This window comes from Watersipora subatra, chromosome 5, assembly GCF_963576615.1.
Source record: "Watersipora subatra chromosome 5, tzWatSuba1.1, whole genome shotgun sequence".
Lineage (NCBI taxonomy): Eukaryota > Metazoa > Bryozoa > Gymnolaemata > Cheilostomatida > Watersiporidae > Watersipora > Watersipora subatra.
The window spans coordinates 38,649,239-38,666,996 of record NC_088712.1 but is presented as its reverse complement, the minus strand read 5'-3'; the positions used below and the strand labels follow the sequence as shown (position 1 = coordinate 38,666,996).

Below are 17,758 nucleotides of genomic sequence, written 5' to 3'. Positions count from 1 at the left end.
ACTGTAGATAGTAACTGTTATTGATTGTATAAGAGCTGTAGGTAGTAGCTGTTATTGATTGTATAAGAACTGTAGGTAGTAACTGTTATTGATTGTATAAGAACTGTAGGTATTAGCTGTTATTGATTGTATAAGAACTGTAGATAGTAACTGTTATTGATTGTATAAGAACTGTAAGTAGTAACTGCTATTGATTGTATAAGAACTGTAGGTAGTAGCTGTTATTGATTGTATAAGAACTGTAGGTAGTAGCTGTTATTGATTGTATAAGAACTGTACGTAGTAGCTGTTATTGATTGTATACGAACTCTAGGTAGTAACTGTTATTGATTGTATAAGAACTGTAGGTAGTAGCTGTTATTAATTGTATAAGAACTGTAGGTAGTAGCTGTTATTGATTGTATAAGAACTGTAGGTAGTAGCTGTTATTGAGTGTATAAGAACTGTAGGTATAGTAGCTGTTATTGATTGTATAAGAACTGTAGGTAGTAGTTGTTTTTGTTATTAATACAAATATGTTTAGCTTTGTTTACCTTAAAAACCATTGCCAAAACCATTGTCATAGCCATAACAATCATCATGATGATGCTTAGACTCTGAAACAAACAATTTTTGAACAGTCAATCATCCCATTGGTGATTATACCCGCAAGCAGTACACATAAAGCCGGTGAAAGTTCACCTTGACAGAATATAGTAGGAAAGTATGTGAATCAAAAAAGAATTAAAGGTAGTTGATGTTATTGATTGTTTAAGAACTGTAGGTAGTAAATGTTATTGATTGTATAAGAACTGTAGATAGCAACTGTTATTAAATGCATTAGAACTGGAGGTAGCTACTGTTATTGATTGTATAAGAACTGTAGGTAGTAACTGGTATCGATTGTATAAGGACTCTGGGTAGTAACTGTTATTGACTGTATAAGAACTGAAGGTAGTAGCTGTTATTGACTGTAAAACAACTCTAGGTCGTAACTGTTACTGATTGTATAAGTACTTTAGGTAGTAGCTGTTATTGATTTATAAGAACTGTAGGTAGTTACTTTTCTTTATTGTATAAGAACTGTAGGGAATTACTATTATTGATTGTATAAGAACTGTAGGTAGTAACTGTTATTGGTTATATAAGAACTGTAGGTAGTAGCTGTTATTGATTGTACCAGAAATGTAGGTAGTAGCTGTTGTTGATTGTATAAGATTTGTAGGTAGTAACTGTTATTGATTGTTCAATATAAAGGATATGATGTCATATATGAGTAGTAGCTAGTTCAATATAAAAGACATGATGTCATATATTAGTAGTAGTTAGTTCAATACAGATGATATGTTGTCATATATGAGTAGTAACTAGTTCCATATGGAGTATATGATGTCATATATGAGTAGTAGTTAGTTCAATATAAAAGATATGATGTCATATATGAGTAGTAGTTAGTTCGATATAGAGGATATGATGTCATATATGCATAGTAGTTAGTTCAATATTGAAGATATGATGTCATATATGAGTAGTAGCTAGTTCATTATAGAGGATATGATGTTATATATGAGTAGTACTTAGTTCAATATAGAGGATATGATGTCATATATGAGTACTAGTTAGTTCAATATAGAAGATATGATGTCATATATGAGTAGTAGCTACGTAGTTCAATATAGAGGATATGATGTCATATATGAGTTGTAATTAGTTCAATATAGAGGATATGATGTCATATATGAGTAGTAGTTAGTTCAATATAGAGGATATGATGTCATATATGAGTAGTAGGTAGTTCAATATAGAGGATATGATGTTATATATGAGTAGTAATTAGTTCAATATAGAGGATATGATGTCATATATGAGTAGTAGTTAATTCACTATAGAGTAAATGATGTCATATCTGAGTAGTAGTTAGTTCAATATAGAGTATATGATGTCATATATGACTAGTGGTTAGTTCAATATAAAGGATGTGAGGTCATATATGAGGAGTAGTTAGTTCAATATAGGAAATATGATGCCATATATGAGGAGTAGCGTGTCTACTTTACATCGCTGTTACTCTAATATTAACTCACAAGAAATGTCTCATGCTTGTTTAGTTGCGGGTTACTTGGAGAAAGCAAAATGAAGGCGACCTTCTATTTAAAAGAGAAGGTCAAAAGCTCATTATATTCTCCTCTCGTGACAACAAAGAAGATACTCAGAAGTTTTCCCCTACCGACTCCGTTACCATTCAGGTAGGCATGAAGTGTTCAACCAGTGAAACTTTCAAAGTTTCACCAGCAATTTTTAATCATTTTATTTTTCTGAAGTAGGTGCTATCCATATAAAGAAAACATTTGACAGACTCAGACACCAACACAGACAACCAAATCTTTAAACACAGAAACCTAAGATCTTTAAACCTTGCAATATATGGAATTTTCAAATGTGATACAAAGACAAACTTCACATAAACTCCTTATAGTCAATAGGATTTTCGTAATTAGAAGTTTATGATCAGAGCATCTGCTGTATATACTAAATGGCAAGCTGTTTCATGTCATTTGATAGAATATGTATTGAAATACATATAGTTAAACTTTTGGTATTTGTCTGTCAAAATTTCAGCACATTTTGAGACCGATAGCATAATCTTAATTAATTTCATTGATTACATAAACTAATAGAAGTTTAATGATTAACTGAAAGTAGTTCAGGAGTTTAGATGAGTCATTATCTAGATAATACCGTAAATCATTTGTTTAGATAAGCTGAATATATTATTTAAGTAACTTTTATTCACAATTAAATTAAATAATAGACTAGTTTTAATTCAATATTGAGTTTTGATATCTACCACAGAAGAGATTTTTTCAAACATGTAATGAACAGTTTACCTAATTGGGACGATTAATTAGAAAAGATCCTTTTAACCCAGGTAGCCAGATAAATAAAATTGTTTCATCAACTGGTTTGTCAAATCCATTATAATGCAGGCTTCACCAAAAACATTAGATGTCATGTAACCATACATGGTATTTGTCTATAAAAACATATAATGTTTTTATTAGTGCAGCGGCTGTACTTCTATTTTTAATAAAATTATATATATTTAAATTATAAAATTATAAATCTTAATTAATAATTTTGATTACACAAACTAATATAACCTAATGACGAAATTGAAGTAGTTCATGAGATTGGATGAGTGATTTTCTGGATAATATGATAACTCATTTATCTAAATAAGCAGAATATATTATTCAGATAACTTATATTTATAATTAGTTTAAATAAGGAATTAGTTGTAATCCAAGACTGAGCTCTAGTATCTACCACAGAAGACAATTATTTAGTCACAAAATGAATGATTTACTTAACCAGAAAGAATAATCAAAAAAGATTATGGTAACCAAATATATGAAATAGTTTCATCAACTGGATTGACTAGTCCGTTGTATTATGGGTTACACCAAATACATTAGATCTCATGTAACCATACACGGTATCTGAGAAAATTGAGCTACAGCTAAATAGGATTTCATTAAATAATTGCCCTCCTTTCAACTGACGGATATTTAGATACATTTAAGAATGCCCTTAACAAGGCTTCATACCTTCATACGTTTCTCGGAGTCATTTTTCAACTCGTTGTGACGTCTAATGTTTTGCGAGTGGGACTCTATAACTATCTCTCGATCTGGTAAAACAAAAACCTGAGCTATGAGAAGGTAATCAAAGCTGGTTTCTGCTGTTTAGCGGAATGCTAAACGAAAGCTAGGGATAGATAATGCAGAACAGATCATTCTGGTATAAAGTACAAAATATTTGATCTTGAAACAGTTAGGCACCTTTAAGATTTAGCATTACTCAATTGTACCCCATGCTGCAATGGGGTACAATTACAATCTCAAATAAACCCAAAATTTTCCAACTGCACCCAAATTACGTAGCTATTTGTGAGAGTTTATGTGATTCATTGATTAAGAATATATTTTTAGTTTAAAGTGAGGCGTGCAAAAATATAGAACTGTTACAATAAGGTTATGTTGTTGCAGAGTCTGATAAGCTTTCATATTTTTCTTATCACAATAATGTTGTCGCTTTAAGGAAACGGCTTCATATTGTTAACTACATGAATGCTTGAGTAATAAAAGTATTTGCACAAAAAACTTATTTTTGTGTAACATATAACAGCGGTTACCATTCTACCTTTCAAACTTTATATCATGAGAGAGTGTTTTGTGCAGCTTAAATAAATTATGAAAAAAAATAAAGCCACTTTAAAGGTTTTCAAATTACGTTAAACAACTATAATTTTCAAACTTCATATAATGAGGAAAATGTTTTGTGCAAGTCAAATAAATTACGAAACAAAATAGAACAACTATAAAAGTGTTTAAATAAGAAATAATTACTAAGTAATAGCTAAATTAAGTCTTTTTTGCTACCATTACCATGAAAGATGATTTGGTAAAGATACTTTTAATATGAACAGAGAAAACAAAATAAAAATCCTGAATAGGTTGAATTATTAATAACAATTCATTGCATTGAAGTATGTGTATATAAAAAAGTTTACTGTTCCAGCAGAAGAAATACATCTAAATTTTAATACGACGATACTGGTACCTCTCGATACTGGTAAAAATGTAAAAAAGACATATCAGACTAAGAATGTAGAGGCTATTCTTATTTGAGATGAAAAAATTGTCAGCCTAAAAAGTATTGACTTTTACCCATTTTGCAATTGAGCCTTACAAAATAGAAGTTCCCGAAAAGCCATATAAGTGTTTCATAGAAGTGTGTTTCATAGAAGTAATAGAGTTTAAATTAAATAACTCTATGAGATTCTATTGCATCTCATTGAGTTAATAGAATTTCAATTAAAATTTCATTTAGCTTGTGAAATTGGGAAAAGGGTGTATGTAGTGAGAGCGTTGAAACGTAAACCCATTGTAGTATCGTGGTTAGAAAATTGGATTGCAAAACTGCGGTTGCAATTCTCGTGAGATCGAGTCCAGCAGAATGCAAAGTTTTAATATCCAAGATTTTAATAGCTACCGATGGACAGATATCTAGACAAACTTTGAGAAATAAATATATAAAGATTTGTTTGGTACAACAATAAACCTGTGCTTTCAGTCATACTGCAACCTAAAAATAACTGTCTCGCATTATAAAAGCTCAATTACATTATAGAGAGCAAATAATCTTAACACTTAGGTCTCTTAAACAGCGTAGCACTTGCAGTTTGACCCATCCTTACCCAATTGTTGGTATAGATGTTGGTACAAATTGGTACTGGTACTGAGTAGCCAAAACTAATGGTAGTGATCGTAGTAAAATAGAGTAAGAACCTAACAAGAGTGGAATCAGTAGTTTTCTTACTTTTTTCCTCCAAATCTGTCAGCAAACTTGAAACTTACGCCTGCGAGTGAACATAAAAATTAGTCTGCGCTAACAGTGTGAATGGTTTTGAGCAAGTGGGAGTTGTTTTATGTTGTGATAAACAATCACAATTTAGCCCTGACAAGCAGTACAGTGATTGGTTAGAAGCAAAATATAAGGCATCATGATTGGTTTTTCAAGAGCAAAAATTAAATTACCGTAAAACCTCTATTTGAACGCTACCTTTATTAGAACGCTACCTCTAATAGAACATTCCTATAAGGAGAGGCATGAATAATACAAAATCATTATTTATTGGAATGCTACCTCTATTGACCGCAACTTTGACATTCTTTGATCTTTGTGAATCCATAATAGACAATGATCAGCAGAAAAGTGTCGACAAAATGGTACTAATGACGACTCGGTTACATCAACAACAAATAATTAGTTCATTGTTCTTGTGGTAGTTGCCATGGTCTTACTGACAGTACCTGAAGAGACCGATTGTCTCAATCATCAGAACTACACTCTAATTCGGAGTCACCAATGTATAAATCAAATTCATTGTCATCAGATTCATCAAAATGTGGTTTCAAATCATACCGGAAAACTTTAAAACATTTTAATGAACTCTTCAGGAGCACCATTCGACGTAATAGACATATGTATGCATTGAGTACGGGAAGTGAAATACAAGTGACCAAGCCTAATGTAAAGTGCTATGGTTATCTGCCATCTGTTTCTTTTCTTTATCATTTAACTACATGTACTGTAACAGGTGCACAAAACATATTGAAATACACAGTGGAGCAATTTTCATATTTATATTTTTGTATATACATCCATGTATATATATATATTTCTTAAAGTACGTCTGTTTGGGTATTTCCAGCTATAGCTATTAAAATTTTGGAAATAAAATTCTACATCGTGCTGAACTTCAACTCGCAAAGATCGCAAATACAGATTGATAAATCAATGCTTTAACCACGAGACCATGGAAGCTCATTGATTTCCTCCCGCTTTATACATAATGTATTCATCGTTTTCTGTTTTCACACCAAAATGATGTAATAATTACAACTCTATGAACCTTTTTAGCTCTATGACACGCAATGCTTTTTTTGTCCTCGCCGTATTAGGGCTAATTAGTTTTCGGCAAAACGATATCAACAATAGACTCTCTCGATATTAGAGTTTGGCGATTAAGTTCAATTAACTCTATAAAACACGATGCCTTTTTGCGTTTTTTGTGAGCCTCTATTTCTGACTTTTTGTAAGGTTCAATTGCTAAATCGCTGTAAAGGTTAATACTTTTCACTTAGACAATTGTATTATCTCGAGTAGGAAGGCCTCTAGATTCTCTCACTTTCGATCAGACAAAGACACTACGATATCTCATTTTTATATATCGTCGAACCAGTATCGTAATATTCAGAGTTTTGATGGATAGCTGCTGGTAGAAAGGTGATGTTTTTATACACACACTTCTATGCAAGAATTACTATTATTAATTCAACATATTCAGGAATTTTTTTTGTAGTTTGCATCAACTGTATCATTACTGAATCATATCTTATTGTAATCATAGCAAAACAGACTCAATTTAGCTGTTAATTGCTAATTATTTCACATTTACAACTCACCCTTTTTATAATTGTTTTATCTTTTTTATTTACTTGCACAAAACCTTTTCCTCATGATATGAAGTTTGAAAGTTAAAGTTGTTTGACAAAGTTTGAAAACCTTTACAGTTGTTTTTATTTTCTCTCAAATTATTTCAACTACACAAAACAGTTTTCTCATGATATGTAGGTTGAAAGTTAGAATGGCAAAGGTTGTTATTTAATTATGTTAAATACAAATTAATTTTCTGTGCAAACACTTTTTTATTACTCGAGCAACGCCTGGGTACAAGTACAGCTTATAGTGTAAATTAGCAAGTACAAGCTTAGCAAGTACAGCTCATGGTGTAAAATGTTGAAAAAATACTTTACTAAAGTTGTTTTCTTGCCTTGGAACCGGTTAAAACTTACATAATTTTGTTTTCATGGAAAAAATTGTTTCAGATCTCAAACATCCTTTTAAAACGGATTATGTTCAAGAACCGAGGTTCCACTAAACGTTATTAAAAGATATATGCCACTGAAAGTTATGAAATTTTAGATTTACATTGGTTTGAAAACCTTTACAGTTGTTTTATTTATTTTTAATTCAGTAGTCCTGCACAAAACCCTTTTGTCATTATATAAAGTTGGAAATGCACATTTGTTTAAAAAAGTTTGGAAACCTTTACAGTTGTTTTTATTTTCTATCTCAATTTATTTCACCTACACAAAACACTTCTCTCATGATTTGTAGTTTGAAAGTTGGAATGGCAAATGTTGTTATATGTTAAATACAAATCAATTTTCTGTCCAAAGACTATTTTATTACCCGGGCAACGTCGGGTAGCACAGTTAGTATTTTGATATTTGCAAGTGTTCGATTAAGTAACACTTAATTAATGTCAGTTCCGACAGTGAATCGTTGCCCAAAAAAGTTAAACGTTAGAGTTTACAACGATGTGCAAAATAGATCAGTAATGATTCATGCCAACAAGCTCCAACTCACTACAGTATGTAGGCACTGCAGTACATATGTATGCAATGTGTACATACATGCTGTAGTGAATAGCAATGTGTACGCGTGTATAGAGTGTCAAAGTCTATCAAAGTCAAATTCAAGTCTGTTTTTTAGCTTCGAAGCTTTGCAAGTTTTTTCTTCAAAACTTTGAAAATGGCATCACCAAAATAATTGATAACTGTATCAATTAATGTTTTTTACTTAAAGCAGTTCATTGTTTAACTCGGTTTGGTACTTTAACAGACCTTAAATTTTGTTGTACAAGCCGACCTGGCGTGCGAGTCGAAGTTTAAAGTTTGGTTTAGAAATTCTGTTTTTGACACGTACATGCCATACAAGTTGACCTCCTAATCTGGCTCAATTCATGCAAGTCCAGGATAGATTTTAAAGCTTAAATTTTGTGTCCAATGTTGGTCTTATACTTTGGAATTTGCGGTATATGAAAAATGGTTTAGCGAAAATGCTGAGGTCGACAGCATTGATGTTACTTCTCCAAAAGAAGAGTGGAAAATATAGGCGACATTAGCATCGCTTTACCCATTAAAGGGTTAAATTCATCTTCCTAAAAAATTAAGGACAATAACACTGATCCTCAGAATCCTGTCTGAAACCTTTTCCAAATATGACGATACTTGTTTTTGTCACATTGTGACTCCCTTCCATATGCAGGGTAGCATGTCCTACAGACATGAGATTACATAAGGCGTAACCACAGAGTGAACCTACCAATGGCAAAATTTCCAAAACATAAAAGCCACTCCTATTTGACACAATCTCTTTCGTGATGGCGCTCATGACATATATCACTATTCAACTGAATGCATCCATTAGTAACAATCAGCAAGTTTTGATAATATTAGAGTCATTTTCTCAAAAAAAGATAAAATACTTACTCGTTTTGGTTTTGGTTGAACAAAGCGCCAGTAATTGGAGGTTTTGTATGTTTTCAGGTTGACTTGAATTTGTGGAAAATATATCTTACCGAGTTCGGAATCTCTCATCTGTTTCTCGATGTTTCTGTTTCCAGAGACTTGCTTGATCTGCTGTGAGTTTTGTGTAACAGTCCTCATATCATTCATCAGGTGATCTCCATTTGTCTCTGATGCTTCCTGATGGTCACTGAGCTTCTTCATGATCATAGCATTCTCATTTATCATATTCTGTAAATAAAAAGGTCACAAATACCATATTTAAAATGCATTCATTCATGTTAAGAAAACAATAGCAATAATACCTAATTGTGAGAAAGGTCTAAAATAATAAGTAATAAATCAGTTACCACAGAGTAATTATAACCAACATAATTTACCTTTATCTTTCCCTTACAAAAAAACTAGCCACTCCTAATTAATATCAGTGTGCGAAAAAGATACTGTACATATTAAAGGTTCTTTTATATAACCGTTGAATATTCAAGAAAGAGTTATGTGAGTGAAAACAATGTCTGGTAGAATTATTATCGCAGATTACACTGACGGAACAAAATATACGCCTATGCTGCCAACCGAGTTGGCCTTTAAACCTGTACAGTTGTAACACCAAGAGGTCCATCTAAAACTTAATAATTTTGGATAATGTCAAGAACTAGGAAGCCCTAAAAATCTACAACTTATTAAACCACTAGAACCTATTTATCTGACGATTCTAGGCAGTATGAATAAAAGAGTTTTCGCAAGGTTGAAGACATGGAAAGTTTTCACCATGGAAAAGAAACCGAAATGAGGATAATGGATAGTGCTATTAATAAATGCAGTTAATCTGATATAGAGACAATGCAATGATAAGTTAATGTGAAATCGTAACATGTCAAATTACAGTGTAGCTCAAAACTCCGAAGTAAAAGATAACTTGTGTTAAAATTTGGAACTTGAAAAACTTAAATTAAAACTTGGAGTTTGAACCTAACTTCCAAGCACGTGAGCTCAATATCTCTCAAAGTTTAAATCGATACAGTAAACTGATAGAAAAAAGGCTCAAAACAAACTTAAACTGCGGCAGAATAACAATTTACAAACTTATTTACGCCTAGAGATTAGAGCTATCATCACTAAAGCATTATAAGAGTTTCAGTTATTTCACTTGTAGTATAGAGGAAGTTAGCAGCTGAACATTGATCAAACAGATGCGTCACACTGAATAAAACTATATTTTCATTAGCAAAATGTTTTACCATTATTTTAAAATGATAAAAAACAATGAAATATAAAAGTCAAAAAGAAAATTTAGATAAGTTATGAGCGATTATCTGACAGCGGTCAGCTTGAACAGTTTTATGGAATTATAGTTTTTTGGACCGTTAAAAGTGTTTATTGCGAATCTTTCATGCTCTGGCTACAACCAGTTTTTTGATAAGTTTAACCCAACATCAAAATAGTAAACTTTAGCAAAACCCTAAATTGGTGAATTGGCTTTCAAAAAAGTTAATAATAGGAAGAGAGACAGATAGGGCTGAAAATTTAAAATGAAAAGAGATCTATCCACAAAAAATGTAAATAATTTGCAATAGGTACATGTAGCTATGATTATGTTTAGATAGTTTTACCTCAATAGGCCTAACCTTGACATTGAGAGTATTCTTGATGTTGCTTGTGCTCTGAAACAAAGTTGTAAAACAGTAGATCATCCCATTGGAGAATATGCCAGTGAGCAGTACACACAAAACAAGCGAAAGTTCACCTTGACAGTATCTAGTAGTAAGATATGTGAAATATAAAGGATTCATAGGTAGTAGTTGTTATTGATTGTATAAGAACTGTAGGTATTAGCTGTAATTGATTGTACAAGAACTGTAAGTATTAGCTGTTATTGATTGTACAAGAACTGTAGGTAGTAACTGTTATTGATTGCATAAGAACTGTAGGTAGTAACTGTAATTGATTGTATAAGAACTGTAGGTAGTAGCTATTATTGATTGTATAAGAACTGTAGGTAGTAACTGTTATTGATTGTACAAGAACTGTAGTTAGTAATTGTTATTGATTGTATAAGAACTGTAGGTAGTAGCTGTTATTGATTGCATAATAACTGTAGGTAGTAGTTGTTATTGATTGTATGAGAACTGTAAGTAGTAGCTGTTATTGATTGTATAAGAACTGTAGGTAGTAGCTGTTATTGGTTGTATAAGAACTGTAGGTAGTAACTGTTATTGATTGTATAAGAACTGTAGGTAGTAGCTGTTATTGATTGTATAAGAACTGTAGATAGTAACTGTTATTGATTGTATAAGTACTATAGATAGCAACTGTTATTACAATTATTGTTATAACAAATTGGCTTATTTACAATGACATCCATTGGTCGCAGAATACTGGTCATGCCGCCGGGAATGATGACGAGGTCTGTATTGTGGCAGTTCAAATTTGATTTAACATTGCTGGTTGTATGGCATCGGAAGACGTCTAACACCAGCATCGATCGCTGTTTACCAGACCACCTTTGCGTTTCATTCAAACTGTTTTTAGCCAGTCTTCCATTAACTCCTTTGCTGCCAAAGACAGATTTTTGCGTTTTCTATGATCGAGTGCCCCAGACGCAATTTTGCGACTTTCCCGGCAATTGCTTAGTAACTTAATTTTATTATTCGTTGACATCATAACCCACGGTCTTTAGGACTTTTATGATATTGACAGTGTGGTCCGAATATTTCTCTATAAAACTCGCTTAAAGTGACGATGCAATTTAAAATTTTTGTTTAAGAATTTCCAACCAAAAAATGAACATTTTTTGTATAAGTTTTGTTAAGACCCGTGGGAGTCAAAAAACTGATAATTACTTATGTTTATGACATTATAGCCAATTCAGATTCAGATTTTTGTGATTAGACAGATAATTAAAGTAGCAGCATTGACTCTGATAGTGGTGAAAGTAATAGTTTTGTAAGAGTAAGGAACATTTAGTTTCACTGCGATAGTGGCTTCACATAGCTTTATCATCGCACAACATATAGATATATCGCATTTTTTGCATAACAGTGTTGCTTAAAATGTTGGCAAAACAAAATATGTAACAAAAATGTTCTAGAGAGAGTTTGAAATTGAAAACTTTTTCGTATACTTATCATGAACCAATTCGGCAATTTTCGGTAAAATGGCTGGCAGTTGGCCGATAGCTAAATTTGTACAAGAACGGCAGTGAGCTGTCTTCAAACCATCCTTGTTCTTGCACCCTGACTATCACACTACTTGGGAACTTGTTTTTGGGCATGGTTTTCCTCTCGAAAACGACGTACGGTGGTAACTTCGTGCCATCAGCCATACAACCAGGCATCACGGTGAACCGATTCTTTTCATTTCCAGTCGATCGCATAGTGACAGACCTTGCACCTTTAATGCTTACTGTAGTCTCGGATGGTAAGTCAAATGTCAGTAGAGTCTGGTCAGCGTTTCCAATCTGGCTTACATTTTAGTCGTATTTTTGACACTTCTTGATGACATAACTTTGAAACTTCATTAATAACTACTCGTGGTCGCTGGGTAGTCGCTGACTAATGGTAGCTCTTCGTCTTATAAATAGGTTACTTCTTCCAAAAGATCTCCTGCACCAGTTCATCGACGCTTTAATTTCTGCAATGCTTTGTTCTTTTGCCAATCTTAGAGCCTGTAAACGAACGGTAATGGTGCTGACCCCCAAGGAAATCTCGACAAGTATCTTGAATCCATTTAATGAGTGCCTTTTCCAGGTTAGGGTGGTGAGCCTTCGAGCTTCAGTTTGCCCTCTTTGCCTTTTGCATTTTTTGATGGTACTTTTAGCTTTTCTCCATTTACAGAACACGCATTCTGTCGGACCAAATTGTCGCTCAGCTGCCTGGTTTCCTTGTTCTTTTGCGTACTTGATCACATCCATTTTAAACATTGAAGTATAGCTCTGTTGTGTTGTCTTCGCCATGTTGAAAGATGGCAATGAACTGTTATCTTTAAAAATACCGGTAATACCGTAGTTAGAATATTTACACTGCCGATGTGTACATGAAAGTGTAATATCAACCAATCATTCATGACGAATGTTTCGCGAAATCATTCGACATTCGTCGAACTATTTCACAAAAATTTATATGAAACACCACCTTTTCTATCAAAAATATAGGAAATTTAGGACTAAAATTAGGATGCGTCCTATACACAGTTAGATTTTCCCATCATTTTTGGGATCCTTTTCTCTATCCTATACATGGTACAAAACATGAAACAAATGTAAATAGCATAATCCGTACTAAGATCTTCCTAAACTCACCTCTTTAGCTCGTTAAAATGAAAAAACTAAACCTAACATTTTAATTTAGTGAATGTGCAGTCACTGTGGCGCTATTGGTTTGTATTGGCAACTTTTTCCTGTTCTCTTATTACATACATTTGGTTGAGGGTTCATGATTTTTTATATTTCCAAATCCAAATTTTCCCCTATATCGCACACATCATTCCGCATGTATTCCATTGCATATATTTCATCGCATAAATCTCTTCACATTTATCTCTTCGAAGAGATTAATTCGGAGAGATTCATTGAGCCTTTCATTACACGTGATGTTATCGCACGAAATGAAAAGTCAATAAAAGGTTAAATATAAAACGTCTCGTAGCACTAGTTTTATGGTAAACACTTCGGGTTCTACCGGAAAGCCTTTATCAAATATAGATGCTTGCTACTACGAGAGAGCGCGTCTGCAATTATCAATAGATAGAACTGAAACTAATAAATCTGATTATGTGACCCATACTTCCGGCCAAATGGCCGAACAACTTCTGCAACATTTTTCGACCATCACAGGTGACCAACAGGTGGGTTCCTCATGTTTATCAGAGGATGATATGCACCCCCTCGGGCTACACGTAAATCTGAACCATTATCTTAAAGGTTGACTTGCAACAAAATTCACATTACAGTTATTTGGTATCAAAAGATTCACCATGTCTTACTCTGTTGTGTTGTAGGTGCAAAATATGTGGAAATGTGAATACAAGCTCTTAAAAGCTAAAAAACGAACAGTCAATCGCAACTATCACGAAAACGCCGTAGATTGGAATTCATTTCCAAAACAGCTCAATTGGGACATAGTTGAACAAGATGGCTTCTGTTTACACTTTCATGCAACCTCATTTGTCGAAATATTTTCACAAATATACTTCACGCATTCAATGAAACCATGTCTATTGTACTTACGCGTCTGTTTTATCATCATCGTAACGCTGTAACTGTTTAACTTTTTAACCTTAGCTAGAAGGAATGCATATCATCCTTTGATAAACATGACAAGCTCGTTGGTCACATGTGATGGTCGAAAAATGCTGCAAAATAGTTTGCGCTATTTGGCAAAATGTACGGGTCACATGATCAGATTACGACTAGATGATTAGACCAAGCTGAAACAAAACTGTAACATAGCGAGCATATTTATTTGATACGGGCTTTTCGGTAGAACCCGAAGTGTTTGCCATAAACTAGTGCTGAGAGACACTTTATATTGAGCCTTTTACTGGCCTTTCACTTCTCGTGATAACATCACGTGTCGAATCAATAACCAAGTTGGCTTGAGTACGTCAGCAAAATAAAAATATTCTAGCCTGCGGCGCTTTAGCAATGGCTGGGATTAATCGTTCGTTTTTGAGCTTTTAAGAGCTTGTAATCACATTTGTACATATGTTGCACCTACGACACAACAGAGTAAGGCATGGTGAATCTTTTGATACAATTATGTATCAAAAGATTGTAGGCAAGAGTGTGGCACGTGTGTTGTGTGGCACAATGTTGTAAAAATCTCAGAAGAAAAGAGATCCAGCCACATATAATGTAAATGATATGCTATGAGTAACTATGATGATGCTTGTATTGTTTTACCTCCAGTGGCTTAACCTTGGCATTGATAGTCCTCATGATGTTGGATGTGCTCTTAAACAAAGTTTTTGAACAGTAAATCATCCCATTGGCAATTATACCCGTAAGCAGTATATAAACCAGAACATAACAAATATGTTAAAAATGCATTCATTTCTTTTTGGAAAACAATCATACCTGTTTGTGAGAAAGGTCTAAATAATAAGTAATGAATTATTCACCTACCCCAGAGTAATTATAACCCACATAATTTGTCTTTATCATTGCATTACAAAAACTAGCCACTTCTAAAGTCATATCAGTAGGTGAAAAGTGCCGGCAGGTTTTTGTACCCTAACATCCTAAAGCTTTTTTCATATAACAGTTGAAGGTTTAAGAAATAATTATGTAAGTGAAGCCATTATGTCTGGTAGAATTATTATTGTATATTACACTGACAGTTTCAACACCAAGATATTTGAAACTTATTAATTTTGGAATGCGTCTAGAACCAGGAAATCCCAGGAATCTAGAATTTATGAAACCACTAGAATCTGGTGGTCTGACAATTCTAGGCAGCATCAATAAGAGAGTCTTCACAAGCGTGCAGACAGAAAGTTTTCATCAAAGATATCCTTCCCGAAAAGAAATTTAAATGAGCAAAATGAATATTGATGTCAAAGGATCTGACAACTAGGTGATGTGAAATCACATCTCCAATTACCTAAAACCTCAGATCAACATGAAAACTTGTTGAGTGTAACTTACGTTTGGAATATTTTCAACCACTCATACTCAAGGTTTGAATCAGAAATTGAACTGAACTTGAATGAATTTAGCTTACAAAACACATACTTAAAGCTAAATTTTAGTAAATTTAACATTTTCATCAGCTAAAATGTTATAACCCATCTGTTTCCAATTTCCTTTTCACAATAGCTAATAACAAATAACAGTGAACTGAGCGAGATCAAGCATCATATCTCTTTCATTCGTTGTTAGAAAGATTTCAGCGAATAGCATATCAGCATATTTGTGATTCTGGCGTGATCAACACACTGACTGCAAAATTTTAATTTCATGAACAACTTTTGTTGATATCTTATGGCAAGAAATGTTTCGTATAGAAAGTAAAAAATCATGGCGTTCTACATTGAAGGACAAAAAATAGTATAACAGGGTCATCGTAACCCGAGGGCGAACTGTATAAGACGTTAACTCTTCGACTGGTATTATAGATTAAGTTTAACAGCTCAGTCAAACAGATGGTTGCACTCGGTGTGCCACACAACGGTGTGACACACCGAGTACAACTATCATTGTCTAATGCAAAGGTTACCATGATTCTTGATAATACTAAATCATAAAAAACAGAGTATACATTTTTTTTAGATAAACTGAGATCGAAATGGTCAGCTTCTATAGTCTTACGGAACGTATTAAACAAACTGAATATTTCTATTGCGCCTTTTTCATGCTTTGGATATGACCAATTTTTTTAATAAAATTAACTCAGCATCAAAATATCAAACCTTTGCAAACATCCTGGGTGAATTGGCTTTCAAAAGTGTTAAGAAAAGTAGGGGTTTAAGAGGAGCTAAAAATTTCAAAGGAAAAAAGATACAGCCGCATAAAATGTAAATAATATGCTATGAGTAGCTATGATTGTGTTTAGATTGTTTTACCTCCAATGGCTTAACCTTGGCATTGATAGTCCTCTTGATGTTGCTTGTGCTCTGAAACAAACAGTTTTCAAACAGTCAATGCATGATAGTATAATTGCATTGGCAATTATACCCGTAAGCAGTACACAATACTACACATACAACCAGTGAAAGTTTCCCTTGACAGTACTTAGTAGCAAGATATGTGAATTAATTGTACACAAAACTAAAGGGAGTGACCGTTATCGATTGTACAAGAATTGTAGGTAGCAGCATTTGGTGATTTCAATTGCCTCCTGGCCGACCTAAATGTCAAAATTGATTGATTAAAAAATGGTTGATTTCATTGTAGATTATGAATCTTCTTATTTTGGCGCAAACAAGAGTCGGAGTTAGGTATTCAAGTCTTCAAACTAGATTAAATAATCAAGTGTTTGAGATATATGTACCGAGATAACCTACACCTACGTTACCTATACCAAATGAAAACCTTCTGCACAGACTTTCCATCTTATGTACTGTTTGGCAAGGCAGATAACTTGATTCTTCTCATATTATGAGATGTTACGGAAACCACTTTTGAATATTAAATTAGAAACCTTGGAGAGTATGGAACCCACAATACTTCGGTGATCGTCGATAATAACAATGTTTGTTTGCATCAGCATATACTCAGTGACGTAGTGTTCTCCCTTTTCTTTTCCATTTTTCGAGACAAAACCTCTCCACTTTCGCATGCGAGAATCAAATATTAGTCCGGCAGCAACTATCACAGACGAAAATAAATTACACTATCCATGACCTTGAATTACTTCGCGAAATAGTTCACATTGTACAGGCTGTCGTCGACATTCAGCAAAATATCAGGAAAGTTTGACAGCTGCATGCTTTCTCGATGTATCCGAGTTGCTTTGTCAATGCTATCAGTTTACAGCTCACATAGTCGACGAGTGAACCACATAGTGTGAACCAGCCATTTCAATATCATTTGATAAGCCTTCATGGTCCAATGCCCTACAGTGGTTCCTAAACCTAATAACACTCTAATATTACAGATGTGTGACATAGAAACTTCAGACACCAGGATACGACTTGAATCACCAACTTTTTTTAGTAAACACATAAGATCATGTGATCACATGTGATCACGTAAGAACTGCTGAACATGAAAAATGTTAATCTACTGTATTATGTAACTGCAGTCGAGGAATTGTCTGCTCTGGAGAGTAGCTATAATTCTTCCCTTTGCTTATAATTATATCAATGACAATGAGGTGGAGCAAGACCATGTCATCAAT

At 33.4% G+C, this 17,758-nt stretch overlaps 1 protein-coding gene across 1 annotated transcript in view; it reads right to left on the bottom strand.

Moving 5' to 3' along the window:
• Positions 1–17,758, bottom strand: part of LOC137397348 (TNF receptor-associated factor 3-like) — a 72,209-nt gene that overhangs the window by 39,567 nt on the left and 14,884 nt on the right. Inside the window, exons 6-8 of the mRNA XM_068083637.1 lie at positions 16,482–16,532; positions 8,972–9,149; positions 3,588–3,670 (exon numbers count right to left, since the gene is read on the bottom strand). Of these exons, the coding sequence (XP_067939738.1) occupies positions 3,588–3,670; positions 8,972–9,149; positions 16,482–16,532 (312 nt within the window). The remainder of the gene's footprint in view (positions 1–3,587; positions 3,671–8,971; positions 9,150–16,481; positions 16,533–17,758) is intronic.